A 16,694-nucleotide genomic window follows, 5' to 3' on the forward strand; every position below is an offset into this window, starting at 1 on the left:
TACGTAATCTTTAAGTTGGTAGCTCTCATTGGTTCAAGTAGAAGCAAATGTTTCAGCGGTGGTTGTGCACTATATTAAGTTAAATTTTCACTTACTCCCTCTAGCTACATACCTACTAGATGAGCACTTGTCAATGTAAATATCTGGAAGTTGATTTATTTTGGACACGGGGAGTATTATAAAATGCTTATATAATCAGATGTTCACTACATACCAAATTCTCAAGACTTCAAATAATTAACAATCAAGCTGCAATACGCATAATTTACATGTCCAATTACAACTTGAAGAACAACAATGGTTACTCAGAGATGGTGCGCGGCAATGCCGCGCCCAAGATTTCTAGTAATTCCGATTCTTGCCCCGTTCTGTATTAGCAACCATAGTTTTTTAGTTAGTTTTTGAAAGTAAAGTAAGTTAAAATAGGTAGTATTTAAGTTAGTTGTTCTTCGCCCACAAAGAGTTCTGTTTTTTTAATATTTTTATTTATATAATTTTTTAATATTATTTGAATCAAATTTAGCCTATTAGCCAAACATTTTCGTGAAGTGATTTTGATTCATCACCAGAAATGTTTCTTGTGAGAATCTGGATCTAAATTGTTTCTACAATAATCTAAATCCCTACCAAACACATGCTGATCATATATTTAAATAAAAATGACTAATGCCTTTCCACAGAGGGAACATTAACTGGTGTCTTGCTATCGTCGTGCAAATCAGATACAAACTAACCCATATATATGTGGACCACATTTAAATAAAACAAAAAAAAATGACTAATGCCTTTCCACAGAGGGAACATTAACTAGTGTCCTGCTGCCTCAAAGGTGACATGTAGGCACTGATACGTCGTTCTGATGATGTAGACGTACAATAATTCGACCCAGTTCAGACGGCAGAGGATGATGATGAACGGCTGATCAGCTCTCAGTCTATATTACTGTTACTATGCTCTTCACCCTTGACAAGATCTTCTTCCTTGTGTTCGTTTGTTTCTGTCATCCCAAAAGAATATTAGAGCATAAGTACATCGATCGCAAAAGAATATGGCATCCCAACATGCTGTATTGATCATCTTCCTGTTCTTCTTAGTTTGTTCCTGCCAATCCCTCGATGATCGCCTAACCTCACTAAGACCACTCTACCCCGCCGACAAGCTCATCTCCGACGACGGTGGCATGTTTGCCCTTGGCTTTTTCAACCTCACCACCAACTCAACCCCAAGCCTGTACCTCGGCATATGGTACAACAACATCCCCGAGCGCACCTACGTTTGGGTCGCCAACCGCGACAGCCCAATTACCACGCCTTCAGCAAAGCTAGCTCTCACTAACACTTCCGACCTGGTGCTGTCCGACTCCGAAGGCCGCATAGTCTGGGCGACAGACAACAATGTCTCCGGCAGCAGCACCGGAGGTTCCGGAGTGCTCCGGAGCACGGGGAGTTTCGAGCTCGAGCTGCAGCTGCCCAATGGCACAGGCGTAGTAGTATGGAAGAGCCTCGATCACCCCACGGACACCATCCTCCCGACCTTCAGGCTGTGGACCAACTACAAGGCTCACACCGCCATGCGCGTCGTCGCCTGGAAGGGGCCTCGGGACCCTTCCGCCGGCGGCTTCTCCCTCAGCGGCGACCCTACCAGCTGGGGCCTCCAGATCATCATCTGGCGGGGTACAAGCCGCACGTGGCGCAGCGGCGTGTGGAACGGCGCGGGGGCCTCCGCCATCACCAGGTTCATATACTCCCAGATCGTCGACGACGGGGAGGTGATCTACGCGGCGTACAACGCCGCCGGCGGACCGACGACGCACTGGAAGGTGGACTACACGGGGAACGTGAGGCTCCGCGTCTGGAACGTCGAGTCGTCGTCGTGGACCGTCCTTTTCGAGGGCCCCGGCAATGGCGGCTGCCTCCACTACGGCGCGTGCGGGCCGTTCGGCTACTGCGACGCCACGGCGCGCGAGGGCGGCGTGCAGGAGTGCAAGTGCCTCGACGGGTTCGAGCCGGAAGACGGCTTCTTCCGTGACTTCTCCAGAGGATGCCGGAGGAAGCAAGCGCTGGCGTGCGGCGGTGCTGGCGCCGGTGCCGGTGGTGGGAGGAGCCATTATTTCCTGACCTTGCCGGGGATGAAGGTGCCTGACAAGTTCCTGTATGTCAGGAACAGAAGCTTTGAAGAGTGTGCTGCAGAGTGCGACCGCAACTGCTCGTGCACCGCGTACGCTTATGCCAACTTGAGCACCATCGTCACCATGAGTGCTAGCAGTGACATGTCAAGGTGCTTGCTTTGGATGGGGGAGCTTCTCGACACCGGAAAGGACGGCGATTTAGGTGAAAACTTCTACCTTCGGCTCGCCGCCGGCTCTCCCGGTAAGTGCCTTCAAATTACACACTGTTGGATTTCTTTTTAGTCTGGTTCATCAGATCGGGATGTATTGCATAGGAATAGAATAGGTGTTCGGGATTTACATGAGAGGCAGAGAGAAGGGGAGTGATATGTCTCAAACCATCGAAAGCCGTAGTGGTCGAAGCTCCGGCCGGGGTCTCGTTGACGGAAGCCATCTGTGCGCTGGCAGCGATGTTCGGTGGAGAGGGAGGAGTCGGCGCTGTGGCGTCCTCGGCGGCGGCGTGTACGTCGGGGTGGCGTTGCCGGCGTCGGTGGTGCTTCCCGTCGCTGGCAGCGCCCCTTCTCAAGATCGGGTTTAGGGTTAGGATGTCGGTGGGGTGACTGGCGGCGTGGTGAACCTCGTACTGCGAGCCTCGGTCCCCACCTTTCCTTTATAGCGCTGTGCGATGGGGGCCCACCAACCATGTAGGGTTGGGCGCCCCCGATCAGGGCGCGAGAACAAGGCCCAAAAGGTCGTTGGGCCTAACTGATGGGAGATCAAACCTAACATTCTCCCCTTTGATCTCTCATCTATTCTTCATTCTTTAATTTCATACTCAAAACTTTCAATTCATATTTTTCTTGCTTCCATCCTATTTCATCACAGATTAGTGCATAGAATTGTCCCATCGTCACAGCAATTAGTGTCGTTAGACTAACAGCCACAGTACACTTCTCCATTTTGAAATGTAAACTTTCTTTGGGCCCTTCGTATGTTCGGGAATCATAGGCTTTCCCTTAAACCCATGCCGGCTACGTGTTCTCTGAACACGTTGGGTGGTAAGCCCTTTGTGAGCGGATCCGCGAGCATTTTCTCTGTACTTATATGCTCAAGATTTATTATATGATCTCGAACTTTATCTTTCACAACATAGTACTTTATGTCAATGTGTTTGGCAGCACCACTTGACCTATTGTTGTGAGCGTACTGTACCGCTGGATTGTTATCACAATACAATCTCAGTGGTTCATTTATATCATCAATCACTTTCAATCCGGGTATGAATTTCTTCAGGCAATTCACCTGCCCCGTTGCCTCATAGCATGCTACAAACTCGGCATACATTGTCGAGGATGTAGTTACAGTTTGTTTGGAGCTTTTCCACGATATAGCCCTTCCCGCGAGAGTAAATACATATCCTGACGTGGATTTTCTTTCATCTCCCATATAATCAGAATCTGAATACCCCTCTATCTGCAGGGAATCAGATCTTCTATACGTAAGCATGAGGCCTTTCGTACCCTGCAAATAACGCATGACTTTCTTCACTAATTTCTAATGTTCAATTCCTGGATTCTTTTGATATCTGCCAAGTAACCCAGTAACAAAAGCTAAGTCAGGGCGTGTACACACTTGAGCATATTGTAAACTTCCAACAGCTGAAGCATACGGTACCGCTTTCATTCGGTCAATTTCATATTGGTTCTTGGGACACTGATGTTCCCCAAATCTATCGTCCTTGACTATAGGAGCAGGTGAAGGACTGCACGCATGCATACTAAATTTCTTCAGGACCTTTTCTATGTATGCCTTTTGCGATAATCCTAGAACCCATTTTCTCCTGTCTCGGTGAATCTCTATTCCCAAAACGAACGAGGCCTCACCGAGATCTTTCATATCAAAGTTTGAGGACAAGAATTTCTTCGTTTCCATTAGTAGATTGATATCACTACTAGCAAGTAAGATATCATCCACATACAAAATTAGGAATATGTACTTTCCATTCTTGAACTTTGCATAAACGCAATTGTCCTTAACATTTTCTTCAAACCCAAAACCTTTTATCGTTCTATCAAACTTCAAATACCACTGTCTTGAAGCTTGCTTCAATCCGTAGATTGATTTCTTCAGGCGGCATCCCATATTTTCCTTTCCTTTTACGATAAAACCTTTCGGTTGTGTCATATAAACATTTTCTTCCAAATCCCCGTTTAGGAAAGCCGTCTTTACATCCATTTGATGTAACTCCAAATTATAGTGGGCTACAAGTGCTATTATAATTCTGAAGGAATCTTTACATGAGACTGGAGAAAACGTCTCATTGTAATCAATCCCTTCTCTTTGCGTGAAGCCTTTCGCCACAAGTCGCGCTTTAAATCTTTCTATATTCCCTTGGGAGTCATATTTCGTTTTGTAGACCCATTTACAGCCTACTGTTTTGGCTCCTTTAGGAATATTTTCTAAGTCCCAAACTTTATTGGTACTCATTGATTTCAATTCATCTTCCATGGCCTTAAGCCACTTTGATGAGTGGTCGCTTCTCATGGCTTCTTCAAATGAGGTGGGATCATCCCCCATCTGACATTCTTCTGTTTCATAAACTTCATAATCATCAGTAATAGCTGATCTTCTTATTCTTTGAGACCTTCTAGGTGCCTCCGGCACTTGTTCTACATTGGGCTGTTGTTGTTCTTCCTCATGTGCAACATTTGGTTCTATAGGTTCCTCAAGGATAGGTTCCTCAAGGACAGGTTCCTCATGTTCATTCATTGTCGCCGCGGGAGAACTTGCAACAGGTGTTGGCACTACAGTGTCCTGCACTGTCGGTGCAACAGTAGCAGGTAGCGTGAAGAATGGTTCTTCAACCATCGGAGTGGGTACATGTACCCGCTTCTCCTGTAGGTTGATTTCTCGTGCTACCATGCTCCCCCTGATCATGTTATCCTCCAAGAACACAGCGTGTCTTGTTTCTACAATCTTTGTATGTCTGTCAGGACAATAGAAGCGATATCCTTTCGATCTTTCTGGATAGCCAATAAAATGGCAGCTGACTGTCTTGGAGTCTAACTTTCCTATGTTTGGGTTAAACACTTTTGCCTCAGCTGGACAGCCCCACACACGCAAATGGTTAAGTGAGGGTTCCCTTCCTGTCCATAATTCATACGGTGTTTTAGGCACCGATTTACTTGGTACTCAATTAAGTATGTGAATGACGGTTTTCAGTGCCTCCATCCATAAACTAATCGGTAATGTGGAGTAACTCATCATGCTTCTTACCATATCTATTAAGGTACGGTTACGTCTTTCAGCCACTCCACTCTGCTGAGGCTCCCCCGGTGTGGAGTACTAAGCAACTATGCCATTTTACTGTAGGAACCTTACGAATGGTCTAGGAATTTGGCCATATGGGGTATGTCGCCCATAGTACTCTCCACCTCGGTCTGATCGTACTATCTTGATTTTCTTACTGTGCTGATTTTCAACTTCAGCTTTAAATATTTTGAATTTATTCAATGCTTCCGATCTTTCTTCAATTGGATAAATATTGCCATAACGAGAGTAGTCGTCTGTGAATGTTATAAACGAGTTATAACCATCCACACTTTTCACAGGAAAAGGACCACATATATCTGTGTGGATTATTTCTTAAATTCCTGTGCTTCGTTTGGCATCTTTCTTAATTTTCTTGACATACTTTCCTTTGATGCAATCAATACATTGTTCTAAATCTGAAAATTCTAAGTGCGGGAGAATTGATTCCTTAACCAATCATTCCATTCTCCCCCTCAAAATATGGCCCAAGCGACAATGCCATAATTCCGAAGAGACAATATCAATTCTCTTCCGCTTCTTAGTTACATCCGCAGATGGGGAATCATTCACATTCTCATCACATACATTGTTCGCATTCTCAGCATGAGATAATAAATAAAGCTTGTCTTGTCGGAAGGCAAGACCAACACATTTATTATTAACCAGTATCTTACACTTGCCATCATCAAAATGGCAATCAATTCCATCATCATCAAATTTCGAAACACTTATCAAATTTCTACGCAAAGAGGGAACATAAAGTACTTCTTTAAGTCTAAGTACAAAACCATTATTCAATTCTAAAGAAAAAACTCCAATGGCTTCAACATTGGCTTGCACTCCATTTGCAACTTTAATCGTTCTTTTCCCTCTTTGCAAGGTTCTCGTCCCACTTAACCCCTGTAAGGAATTTGCAACATGAGTAGTTGCTCCTGAATCAACCCACCAAGTGGATTTATCATAACATAAATACAGGGATTTATCTACAAATGTAATAAATTCATCACCTTTCTTTAGCAGAGATTTCAGGAAATCTGGACAATCCCTCTTGTAATGTCCCTTCTTGAAGCAGTGCTTGCACTGATCTTTTTCAGCTCCACCATACTGCTGATTCTCAGAATCCTAGGGTTTCTTTCCCCGTGAACTGGAGGAAGAGGTCTTATCCCACTTAGGTTTCCCTTGTGGTTTAGAATTCTTGCCATTAAAGTTCTTTCTTTTGTTATCCTTCATAAAATGAGCAGATTCACCTTGTGAGGACTTTATCCTCTCCTCTTCTTGAGCACACATTGAGATGAGACTTTCTATGCCCCATCTTTCAGGCTGCATATTGTAATTCACAATGAAGGTGTCATATTCTTTTGGCAAAGAAGCAAAAATCAAATGAATCAGGAAATCCTCCTCCTTCAAATTTATTTCTTTTAGCTTAGATGTCGTAGTGTTCATCTTCAAAATATGCTCTCTTATGCTACCACCAGTGAATTTCTCATTCATAAGCTTCTTAATCAGTGAACTTGCTGTGGCCTTGGTAGACCCAGTAAACTGACTCTTGGTTTTCTCAAGATATTCTTTGGCAGTAGCACATTTAGGGATTGAGCCCCTTATCTGTTCTTCTATGGTGGCTTTGGCTACCAACAGGCACTTGCGGTTGGAGAGAGTCCATTGCCTATGTTCAAGGTCATATTTCATTCTTATTTTAACATGATCATGCTTTCGAGCAGCGAAATCAGCGTCAGATTCATTGTCACCTCTCACCGGGTCCTCTGGCTCAATAGGACACGATGAGGTGATGGCAAAATTGACCTCTCCCAACGCAAGTTCCAATTCATACTTCTTCCGCCACACACGGTGGTTGGTTCCATTGAGTGTCGGGATGTTGGCAATGTTCACAGTGCATTTGCCTCCTAAAATCACACCAGAGTAAGTAAGAAACATTTATACATAAAACTTCATGCTTTAACTCAACGTTGGTCAAATTAAAACTTATAATTCATCCATGCAAACATTTTACATCACCGTTGGGCAGAAGTAAAATTAATCCACAATTTCTCATGGATCAAAAATTATAATATTGTTATTAACAACGTTGATCAGAAAATAACAATATCATAATCGCATCAAAATTATCAGAAATTCATTTCTCTTAAAATTAAATTATCCCGTTGGTTCAAATTTAATCAAAGAGAACAATAATTATCATGCACAGCGGAAACATTAATAATCTTTTCATATTATTATTTTCCAGAAGCACTAAAAAATTCACTGTTTTCTGAGCAAAATATCGTTGGATAAAATTTGCACAGAAAATTATATCAAAATCATTCAAATTCATCAAAATATGCATTAAAATTGCTCCTGGAAAATAATAAGAAAATTTTCTTCTTCTTTCATTTCAGCCCAGCGCGGCCCAAGACGCGCTGAAAGCCGGCTCGGCCCAGCTGTCCTCGCGCGCACAGGCCGCACCCAGGCCGCAACCTGGGCCTGGGCCGGCAAAGCGCCGCGCGCGCTCATGCCCGCCTGGGCCGGCGACGGTCCGAGGATCCATGGCCGTTGGTTCTGATCGGATGGTCGCGCGCCGTCTTCGGCCGGATCAAAACCAACGCCGCGCCGGTGCCGTGGAAACCCTAGCGCATTCGCACCTGCTCTCTCTCTCTCTCTTCTTCTTCTTCTTCGCCGCACTCTCTCTTCTCTCTTCAGCGCAGCGCAGCTGAGAGCGAGCGCGACGAGCGAGCAGGCCTTTGCGCCGTTGCCGGCCCCCTCGCCGGCGTGCGTGCTCCCCAACGGGTGAGCACGCCGCCGTCGAGCGGCCTGGCCACGGCGCTTCCTTGGCCGAGCCCGGCGAGCCAGCACCCCCGGCTCTGCTTCTTCTCCCGCGCCAGCGAAGGTTCATCCGACGCACCCTAACCCTAGCCCCACTTTCCCCTTTCTGATTTGAGTTGTTCTTTTTGGGTTTATCCGAATGGGAAACTAGGGTTAGGGTTAGGGTTCGTTCTTGCCGATTCGGTTTTCTTTGCTTTTGATTTCTTTCTTTTCGTTCATCCGAATGGAAAACTGGGGTTAGGGTTAGGGTTTCGACCCTTCTTTCTTTCTTCTTCCCCTTCTTCCCTCTTTCGGATTTGAGTCTAGGGTTCTCAGAATCCTGCCCTCCCCTTTTCCCTTCTCTGATTTGATTTGGGGAATTAGGGTTAGGTCTTAGGGTTCGGCTTTCTATTTTCTTTCCCGATCCAGTTTCTTCTCGGAACCTAGCTCCGGTACCATTGTTGGATTTCTTTTTAGTCAGGTTCATCAGATCGGGATGTATTGCATAGGAATAGAATAGGTGTTCGGGATTTACATGAGAGGCAGAGAGAAGGGGAGTGATATGTCTCAAACCATCGAAAGCCGTAGTGGTCGAAGCTCCGGCCGAGGTCTCGTTGATGGACGCCATCTGCGCGCCGGAAGCGACGTTCGGTGGAGAGGGAGGAGTCGGCGCTGTGGCGTCCTCGGCGGCGGCGTGTACATCGGGGTGGCGTTGCCGGCGTCGGTGGTGCTTCCCGTCGCTGGCAGCGCCCCTTCTCAAGATCGGGTTTAGGGTTAGGATGTCGGTGGGGTGACTGGCGGCGCGGTGAACCTTGTACTGCGAGCCCCGGCCCCCACCTTTCCTTTATAGCGCTGTGCGACGGGGGCCCACCAACCATGTAGGGTTGGGTGCCCCCGATCAGGGCGCGAGAACAAGGCCCAAAAGGCCATTGGGCCTAACTGGTGGGAGATCAAACCTAACACACACAACACCCAACTTCACCTTCACATGATGTATTGATGTGTTATTCTAAAGGAAACAACAAGAAGAAGATCGGCATGGCTATGGAGATTGTGCTCCCAACGACGGCATGTCTGCTGACGCTCACATGTATATGTCTTGCCACTATATGCAAGTCAAGAGGTACACCAAGAGACAAATAAATACCTACCTGTGCATGTAGTATGTAAGTGTTGAATGAATTGTCGACACGTTTCTACCAGGCACGCGATGGAACAAGGAAGCACATGAGAGGAGCGTTCACGATTTCTGGGATCAAAATCTGGAACTGTCGTGTATTAGCTTCGAGGACCTCACATCTGCAACGAATGGTTTCCATGAAGCCAACATGCTTGGAAAAGGTGGCTTTGGGAAAGTATATAAGGTGGTATACGATTTTAATTTGTCAATTATGTCTTATATTTCATCAACTCGACAACGCTGATATATATCATATCACACAGGGGATACTGAAAGATGGCAAGGAAGTTGCTGTTAAAAGGCTTACCAACGGTTCCGAGCAAGGGAAAGAGCAGCTTAGAAATGAAGTAGTTCTTATTGCAAGTTTGCAGCACAAGAACCTAGTCAGGCTTCTTGGTTGTTGCCTCCATGAAGATGAGAAGTTGCTCATATACGAATACTTGCCCAACAAAAGCTTAGACAAATTCCTCTTTGGTATGTTCTGTCACACATTCTAAGGAAAAAAAAACTACATTGAATTGGCTAAGAAACACTCCTGAATGGTTTAACAGTTTTCCTCATTCTAAGGAAAAAAAACTGCATTGAATTGGCTAAGAAACACTCCTGAATGGTTTAACAGTTTTCCTCATTCCTTAATTTCCATGTTCATGGCAGATCCTGCAATGAAGTCTATGCTTGATTGGCCAAAAAGGTTCAACATAATCAAAGGAATAGCTAGAGGAATTCTTTATCTCCACCAAGATTCAAGAATGATGATCATTCACAGAGATCTAAAAGCAAGCAACATCTTGCTGGATGCAGATATGGACCCGAAAATCTCAGACTTCGGTATTGCAAGAATCTTTGGAAGTAGCGAGCAGCAAGCAAGTACTAGACGAGTTTTTGGGATATAGTAAGTATTTTCTGGTTCTAGTTAATTAGAACTACTAAAATTATTCCCGTTCTTATAGCTATTCAAATTCTGACTACTTGCTTGTGAAATGATTCAAATAGCGGTTACATGTCGCCTGAATATACAACGCAATGCATTTTTTCAGTCAAGTCCGACACCTATAGTTTTGGCATTTTACTACTGGAGATAGTCAGTGGACTAAAGATCAGTGCCTCTCCTCATCTACTAATGGATCATCCAAGCCTTATTGCTTATGTAAGTGTTGCTTCAAGCATGCTTTATTTCTTTTAATAATTATATTATTATAAAATAAACAAGAAATTTGTCCTCATGTTTCAGGCATGGAACTTATGGAAAGATGGAATGGCAAGGGATTTCGTAGACACAATGGTTGTGGAGAGCTGCTCACTGGACGAAGCCTTGCAATGCATCCATATTGGACTATTGTGTGTTCAAGACAGCCCAAATGACAGGCCACTGATGTCATTAGTTGTGTCCATGCTGAATAATGAGGCCATGCCACGCCCAATGCCCAGGCAGCCAATATTTTTCGCGCAGAGATATTATGAAGGGTTATCAACAAGAGGAGACTCGGAACACTCTGCTAATCACGTGAGCCTATCGACGATAGAAGGCCGATAAATATATATTTTTTGTGACTAAGTCCGATAAATATTAGGGCCAGTTTAGATCCCATGAACACTCTGCTGATAACTGTCTAGAAGAAGCGCGTCTGCAGCACTGTTGCCGGTCCGGCAACAGGGGTGAGCGCGGGAACAAGCGATGGCTGAGTTAGGCGTTAAGTCTCTTGGGCTTGGTAGTTGATTAGTGGGCTGTTATGCTCTGTAGTGGGCCAGAGGTCAGCTGAGTCGGTGTCGGTTGTAAACGCGCAGAATATAAGCGTGCCGTTGCGTCGGGGAGAAGGCATCGAACATTCAGACAAATTCCCACTGAATTCTGTTCTTCCTCGTTCTTGCTTCTCTATCCCCAAATCCTGTTGTTCTCAACCTAAACTCCGATTCCCTTCCAGTTATCGTCAGGATTCCATCTCGGAACCTGACAATAACCTAGAAAGTGCTTTATGCTAATAACCAAACATGGCCTAGGGTAATCATTAGAACATGCTACTCCCATAAGCTATCAGCGCTGTCTTATTTTTGTGTTTGTTTAATTAATTATGATGTCTGCAATCTTCGTTGTTTTCTTGTGATGACAAAAGTTTTCCCCAATCCAGCCGTTGCGCTTTCAGTAGTCCAGTCCTACCTCCTCCGGTAACGTTCAGAATGTTATTTGATCTGTTTGACTGTTTCTAAGTTGACTAGCAAGCACGCATTTTTGCACTATCGATGCGTAAGTTTCCTGAAAACTGACAGAAGTTGACAGATGACCGGGCGTACTGGCTACTGCTGTATGCAGTCATATGTCATGCCAATTCCTAGAAGCTTTCCTGTTTAAAAATCCTGCTGTTGTGAGGGGTAAAAAAAAAGAATCAGCAGACGATCTCGTCCTTCAAACTTGGCCTCGACGGCTCGACCCATACCAATCCAGTAATCCATCCAGGAAGCCAAATATATTGTTGATATAAGTTCGATAATACTGGAAGTTGCTCTCTAAGGCTTTGTATCATCTCCATGTATTGCTTTTGAGGTTTTAATAAAAGCTTCCTGTATATGAAAAAAGTTCGGTAATACTTGACACACATTGTCGGACGCTGCTAAAAAAAATCAGATGCACTTGGCCCCACGTCCACTGACCAAAGCTTAAAGCTCTCGTTCACTCCTGTTGTTCACAAGTCACAACAGCTCCTCCTTTCAGTCGCCCTCACCCTTCTCATCGTAGGCACCGCCATCATCACACCTCCTCCTCACTGGGCTGTAATGTTGCTAGATGCCACTGCTGCATATGGTTCCAACTTCTCTTGCACGGTTCGTGACCGGGTGAATGAGATGAGACAGATGACAGAAGATTGGATGAACCCTTGTCTAGATATGATGAGTGATTGTTAACATGAATATAGAAGCTTTTAGTTGAGTGGGTTTGTGTGAGACCCCACTAAATGGGCCAAAGCTGGGCCGGTCCGATGATGGGCTGGTCCGCGAACTACTGTAGCCAAAGTGTCGGTACTGTAGACATGAAAGGGTTGTCGGTTACTGTAGCGCAAGTGAGTTAATTAGTAGGGTGGTCCATTCAACGTGTAGAGTGGATCTTAGCCGTATTCCTGGGCTGGGGCGTTACAGTTTGCGTGTGATGCTTTTGACTAACCAAATGTGAAGTGGTGGCGGATATAGCAAAGGTAAAGGTCAAACGAGGAGTTCATATATACCAATGTGTCAAATATGGTGAAGGAAGGACATGAAGGAGTTGGGGATGACGAACCAAAAAGACTGAGCATATACCATGGACCACATCTTGCACAAGGACGACAAGAGTAGATAGAGATGATGATGAATACGATGTTGACGAGGAGCATGAAGGAATTGGAGCTCGCCTAGGGTCAAGGAAAAAATGGACACACATCGCAATCATGGATTTCATGATTTGGTGTTTGGGCCTCAACACCATCGACGATAGTTTTTTCAGGTTACTCCTTAATCAGGGTGCGGCAAGCTATAGACCACGTGGTATCATCATGTAGCTTGCATCTAGGTGAAGCAAAGTTGTAGGTGAAGGCAATATGTCCATTCGTTACGTACATAAAAATCTGGAAAGGAATGCCCCTTAGAGGTAATTAGTGTCCTAATGAGCTCTCGATCACTCTTGTTACTCATAACGGCTCATCCTTCTCTTACTTGCCCTCCCCCTTCTCATTACAAACGCCTTTACCCCCATGCCTCCTTCTCACTGGAATTTAGTGAGATTTGGAGGTCATTTGATTGATGTTGGGTCATTGACCTATATCTTGCGAGCTGATTAGTATAGTCCGGACCAGGGATTATGTGGACTTAGTCGGGATTATTTCTTGGAAGCAAGCAAACTAGAATAGAGGTTCTTGGGTTGATTTTAGGATATGAGCCAACTTTCTCTTGTTTGGAGAAGAAAATTTTGAGACTCCCATGGACACCCCTTTCTAGTCAACGTTCCTATATCCTTCAGCACCATTGTCGGATCTTCTCTTGCTTACCCTGCAGCACCCTCCTTCTAATGCTTATGAAATACTTTATAATCTCTTTGTTTGTTCATTTCCGAACAGAATACATATGTAAATACTTTATGATCCCTATGAGGTTTTGATTGAATTTGATTACCAATTACTTTATTTTCTTTTTCCAGTTGTATTTATAGTTTTACATTTGTATCTCACTATTGTGTATGTTTAGTATGTGTTTATTTGAAACCTTAATTTGAGTCATTGGATCTTTTTGCAACTTGTCTGTTGTAATTAATACTACTAGATTTTGGTTTTCCAATTTGATCTCGTTAGCTACTGCATTTTTTGTCTCAATAATTATACCCCTTATTGAAGAATATCTTATTATATTTCATTAAAAATATAAGCTCCTAACCTTCACTATTAGTTATTACAATCGCACAAACAGCCATTCGAGCCTGCACCATAACACTAAAGAATTATGAATATGAATGTAGCAGTGCACTTTTTTTTTGAAAAAAAAGGAGGGCTTACAATTAAACTATTAATGCAGATACGCTATAATGTCCCAATCAAAATGCATAGGATTTTCCAATGTAACAACTAGCGTAATTTGTTATCAAGGATTATTATAGGCAATTTAAAATGCATCTGTAGTGTACATGTTATGCGATTCATTAAGGAAACATTTTTCATGATTGCTAAACCATGACAACACATACTTGTCGCGCATGTATACATATATACTTTATATAAAGTGGCACACAACATGTGTGTTTATACTTTAACTTATTTTTCTATATTATTGATTAGTATAAGTAGAAATGGGTTCTTTAAAAGCATATATCATAAAGTATATATAGGCTACTTTATGATATTTTTCTATATTATTAAATATGTTCCTAAGTTTCCTATAATACAACTAGAGAAAAATATCATAAAATATACTTTATGATATTTTTCTCTAGTTGTATTATAGGAAACTTATGAACATATTTAATATGTTATTTGATTTATTTTGAATTAATGGTAGAGGTAAAAGTTTATATGTAAATTTAGGTTATTTCAGATTATCTTTCGAAATGGCCTATGTAAGTAACTTGGACATAGATTCAGGGCGTTATTTTAGATTATCTTCATAATGTGATATGTGGCCAGTTAAGATGCTGATTTAGCCGGGTTACTTTGTATTGCTATCATAATAACGATGGTGGATAATTTTTAGAAACATGACATATTCAATGGTTATCATTGCATTTGACTATTATATATAATCCACCAAACTGATGGTCATATGTATTTTATTTTTATGATAATTTCTAGATTTTTTTTATTTTTTTTATTTATGATGCGTCTCATAAGGATAAACTTAGGGACTCGTTAGGGGCCTTCAGTTAGTAATGGTATAAGATATCATCTATGCCACCACTTCACGTGTACTTTTCATATATACTATATGGCTTCTGTTAATGACACATAAGACCAGATCCCACGTGTCATTGAGTTTTTAATTTATCGTATATAGATTAAAAAAACCTCCACAAATGATGCTACGGTGAAAATGCCTCTGCGCTATTATACGTATACGTTTACTGAAGCAGGGCTTAGATGATATCCATATGGACGAACCCGCTTCAAGCTATGCGTCGCAATCAAGAACTTGGCTCTGTCCAAACCGGCAGCTAACAAACATTCTGTGCCAATTCGGGCAAGACCATGGGCAAAGACGCTGGCCAATGCAATTTCAGAACTTTGCTCGTGTCACCAGGCCAAAGCCAGACACACAACCCCAACAAGGCGAATCGGCAGAAGTTACCAAAGCGCACGGCAGCCTCGTCGCAGACTCCTTATTCTTCGTGCGCCTTCTTGTTATTATTATATCACAGGAAGAGTGGTGCTAAAGAGAGCGAGGGTGAAGGAGCCAGCAGGCAATGCCACGCTTAGTGTTAATTGAAATGGCGATAGGTTTGTAGTAGCTAAGATTGCCATGAGTTGGAGAAGAGAATAAGAGAAAGGAAGAAAGAAGAGAATTGCTAGGGGTTTGTTCTATTTTTGTGGATGCCCTAGATGAGATGCCAAATCTTAATCTACCTTTTTGATCAGTTTTTTTGGATTGAACTATTTGATTAGAAGGGATTTAGTAATTACAAAATTAATCTCATCCATTTTCTAAAATTTAGGGCCTGTTTGGAATGCGGGATTTTTTCTCGTTCCTGTACTTTTTCCTGTGAAAATAAACTGATTCCTGTGAAATTCGTGCGTAATTCCTGTGAAATTCCCGCGTTCCAAACAGACCCTTATTAGATTATACAGTCTCCAGTCATCTTAATGCCTGTAATAAGTTATGTTCTTGTGGACAAAGTTGTAGACGACTTCAATACCTTCCATTTGATACCAAGATCACCATTACAACTGCTGCAATTTAAGAGATACAATCATTACAAGATGATTGTTTTTCTGGGACGAGAATCTAGATAGTTTCAAATCAAATATGTTTTTGGCAATCTTCATGGAATAGTTTCAGTTTCTAACTTAACTGAAGTTGTATTATTTTTCATAACTTTCCATATTGAATCAGTATGTCTCCAGCTATAGATTGGATGAGTGGTTGGAAGTCTAAAAAGGAGGAGAGACAATGTTGACGTTATGAACGGTAGTGCATTGGTAATGGCTTACTTGTCGAGTTTGGGTGTTTTAGTGTGTTACTTGTATGATGGTGTTCATACTAAAGTGTGCTTGTAATCAGGTGGTTTGTCTTTAGAGCATGCCTAACTCTCTATATATAGCTTGATCATCGATCAAGGCAAGTGCACGTGGCACTATGGCCCACATGTTTTAACTTTGTTGTTTGAATTGTCTTCACTAAGCCTCATTTCCTCACACTAGCTAGATGTTTTGAAATATTTGAAGTTATTTCTTTATTTTGAAGTATACTATTTTATACTTGTGGTATTGCTCTTTAATTATGAATTTTATGGTGTATGAAGTGCATGTATTGCATTTGCACTCTTCCCGTTGATATGTATTTGAAAAAAGCAGTCTGATTGGTGTGGTAAGTACTAGTACAACAACACACGTCAAAATGAGCAATGTGGTTGTAGCCCTCAACCATTTTGCTAGTAAAAAAGTCATACATTACATTATACCATTTGCATTCACACTATTATGAAGTACAATTAGTAAGTAATTGATATTTTTATTACCTTGGTATTTAAACTTGTTGCTTAATCAAACTGTGATTTAAAATAGCTTTGTTAAATCAATTTGTTTCATGGGGTTTTTCATAAACCTCATATGCGTGTTCCCCCTCTCATGTACA

General features: G+C 42.7%; 1 protein-coding gene across 3 annotated transcripts; it reads left to right on the forward strand.

Annotated features, from left to right (window-relative positions):
• Positions 1–982: 982 nt before the first annotated feature.
• On the forward strand, positions 983–11,265 carry LOC136521296 (putative G-type lectin S-receptor-like serine/threonine-protein kinase At1g61610). Of its 3 annotated transcripts, none has more exons than XR_010775522.1 (7): positions 983–2,369; positions 9,231–9,338; positions 9,419–9,579; positions 9,659–9,869; positions 10,050–10,287; positions 10,433–10,542; positions 10,627–10,765. XR_010775522.1 is itself a non-coding variant. In XM_066515005.1 (7 exons), the coding sequence occupies exons 1-7, from the start codon at positions 1,049–1,051 to the stop codon at positions 10,927–10,929; spliced, it is 2,496 nt and encodes an 831-aa protein (XP_066371102.1). In that variant the 5' UTR covers positions 983–1,048; the 3' UTR covers positions 10,930–11,265. The 3 variants fall into 3 exon arrangements, 2 of the variants coding, with proteins under 2 accessions (XP_066371102.1, XP_066371103.1); XM_066515005.1 differs by having other exon boundaries at positions 10,389–10,542; positions 10,627–11,265; XM_066515006.1 differs by lacking the exons at positions 9,231–9,338; positions 9,419–9,579; positions 9,659–9,869 and having other exon boundaries at positions 10,389–10,542; positions 10,627–11,265.
• Positions 11,266–16,694: the final 5,429 nt, after the last annotated feature.

Source organism: Miscanthus floridulus, chromosome 18, assembly GCF_019320115.1.
Source record: "Miscanthus floridulus cultivar M001 chromosome 18, ASM1932011v1, whole genome shotgun sequence".
NCBI classification, from domain to species: domain Eukaryota; kingdom Viridiplantae; phylum Streptophyta; class Magnoliopsida; order Poales; family Poaceae; genus Miscanthus; species Miscanthus floridulus.

Bases quoted from the DNA above. Each gene is read 5' to 3' on its own strand.
- LOC136521296 (XM_066515005.1), top strand. From the start codon at position 1,049: ATGGCATCCCAACATGCTGTATTGATCATCTTCCTGTTCTTCTTAGTT. The intron at 2,370-9,230 runs GTAAGTGCCTTC...GTTATTCTAAAG, and splicing joins GCTCGCCGCCGGCTCTCCCG to GAAACAACAAGAAGAAGATC. The intron at 9,580-9,658 runs GTGGTATACGAT...CATATCACACAG, and splicing joins GCTTTGGGAAAGTATATAAG to GGGATACTGAAAGATGGCAA.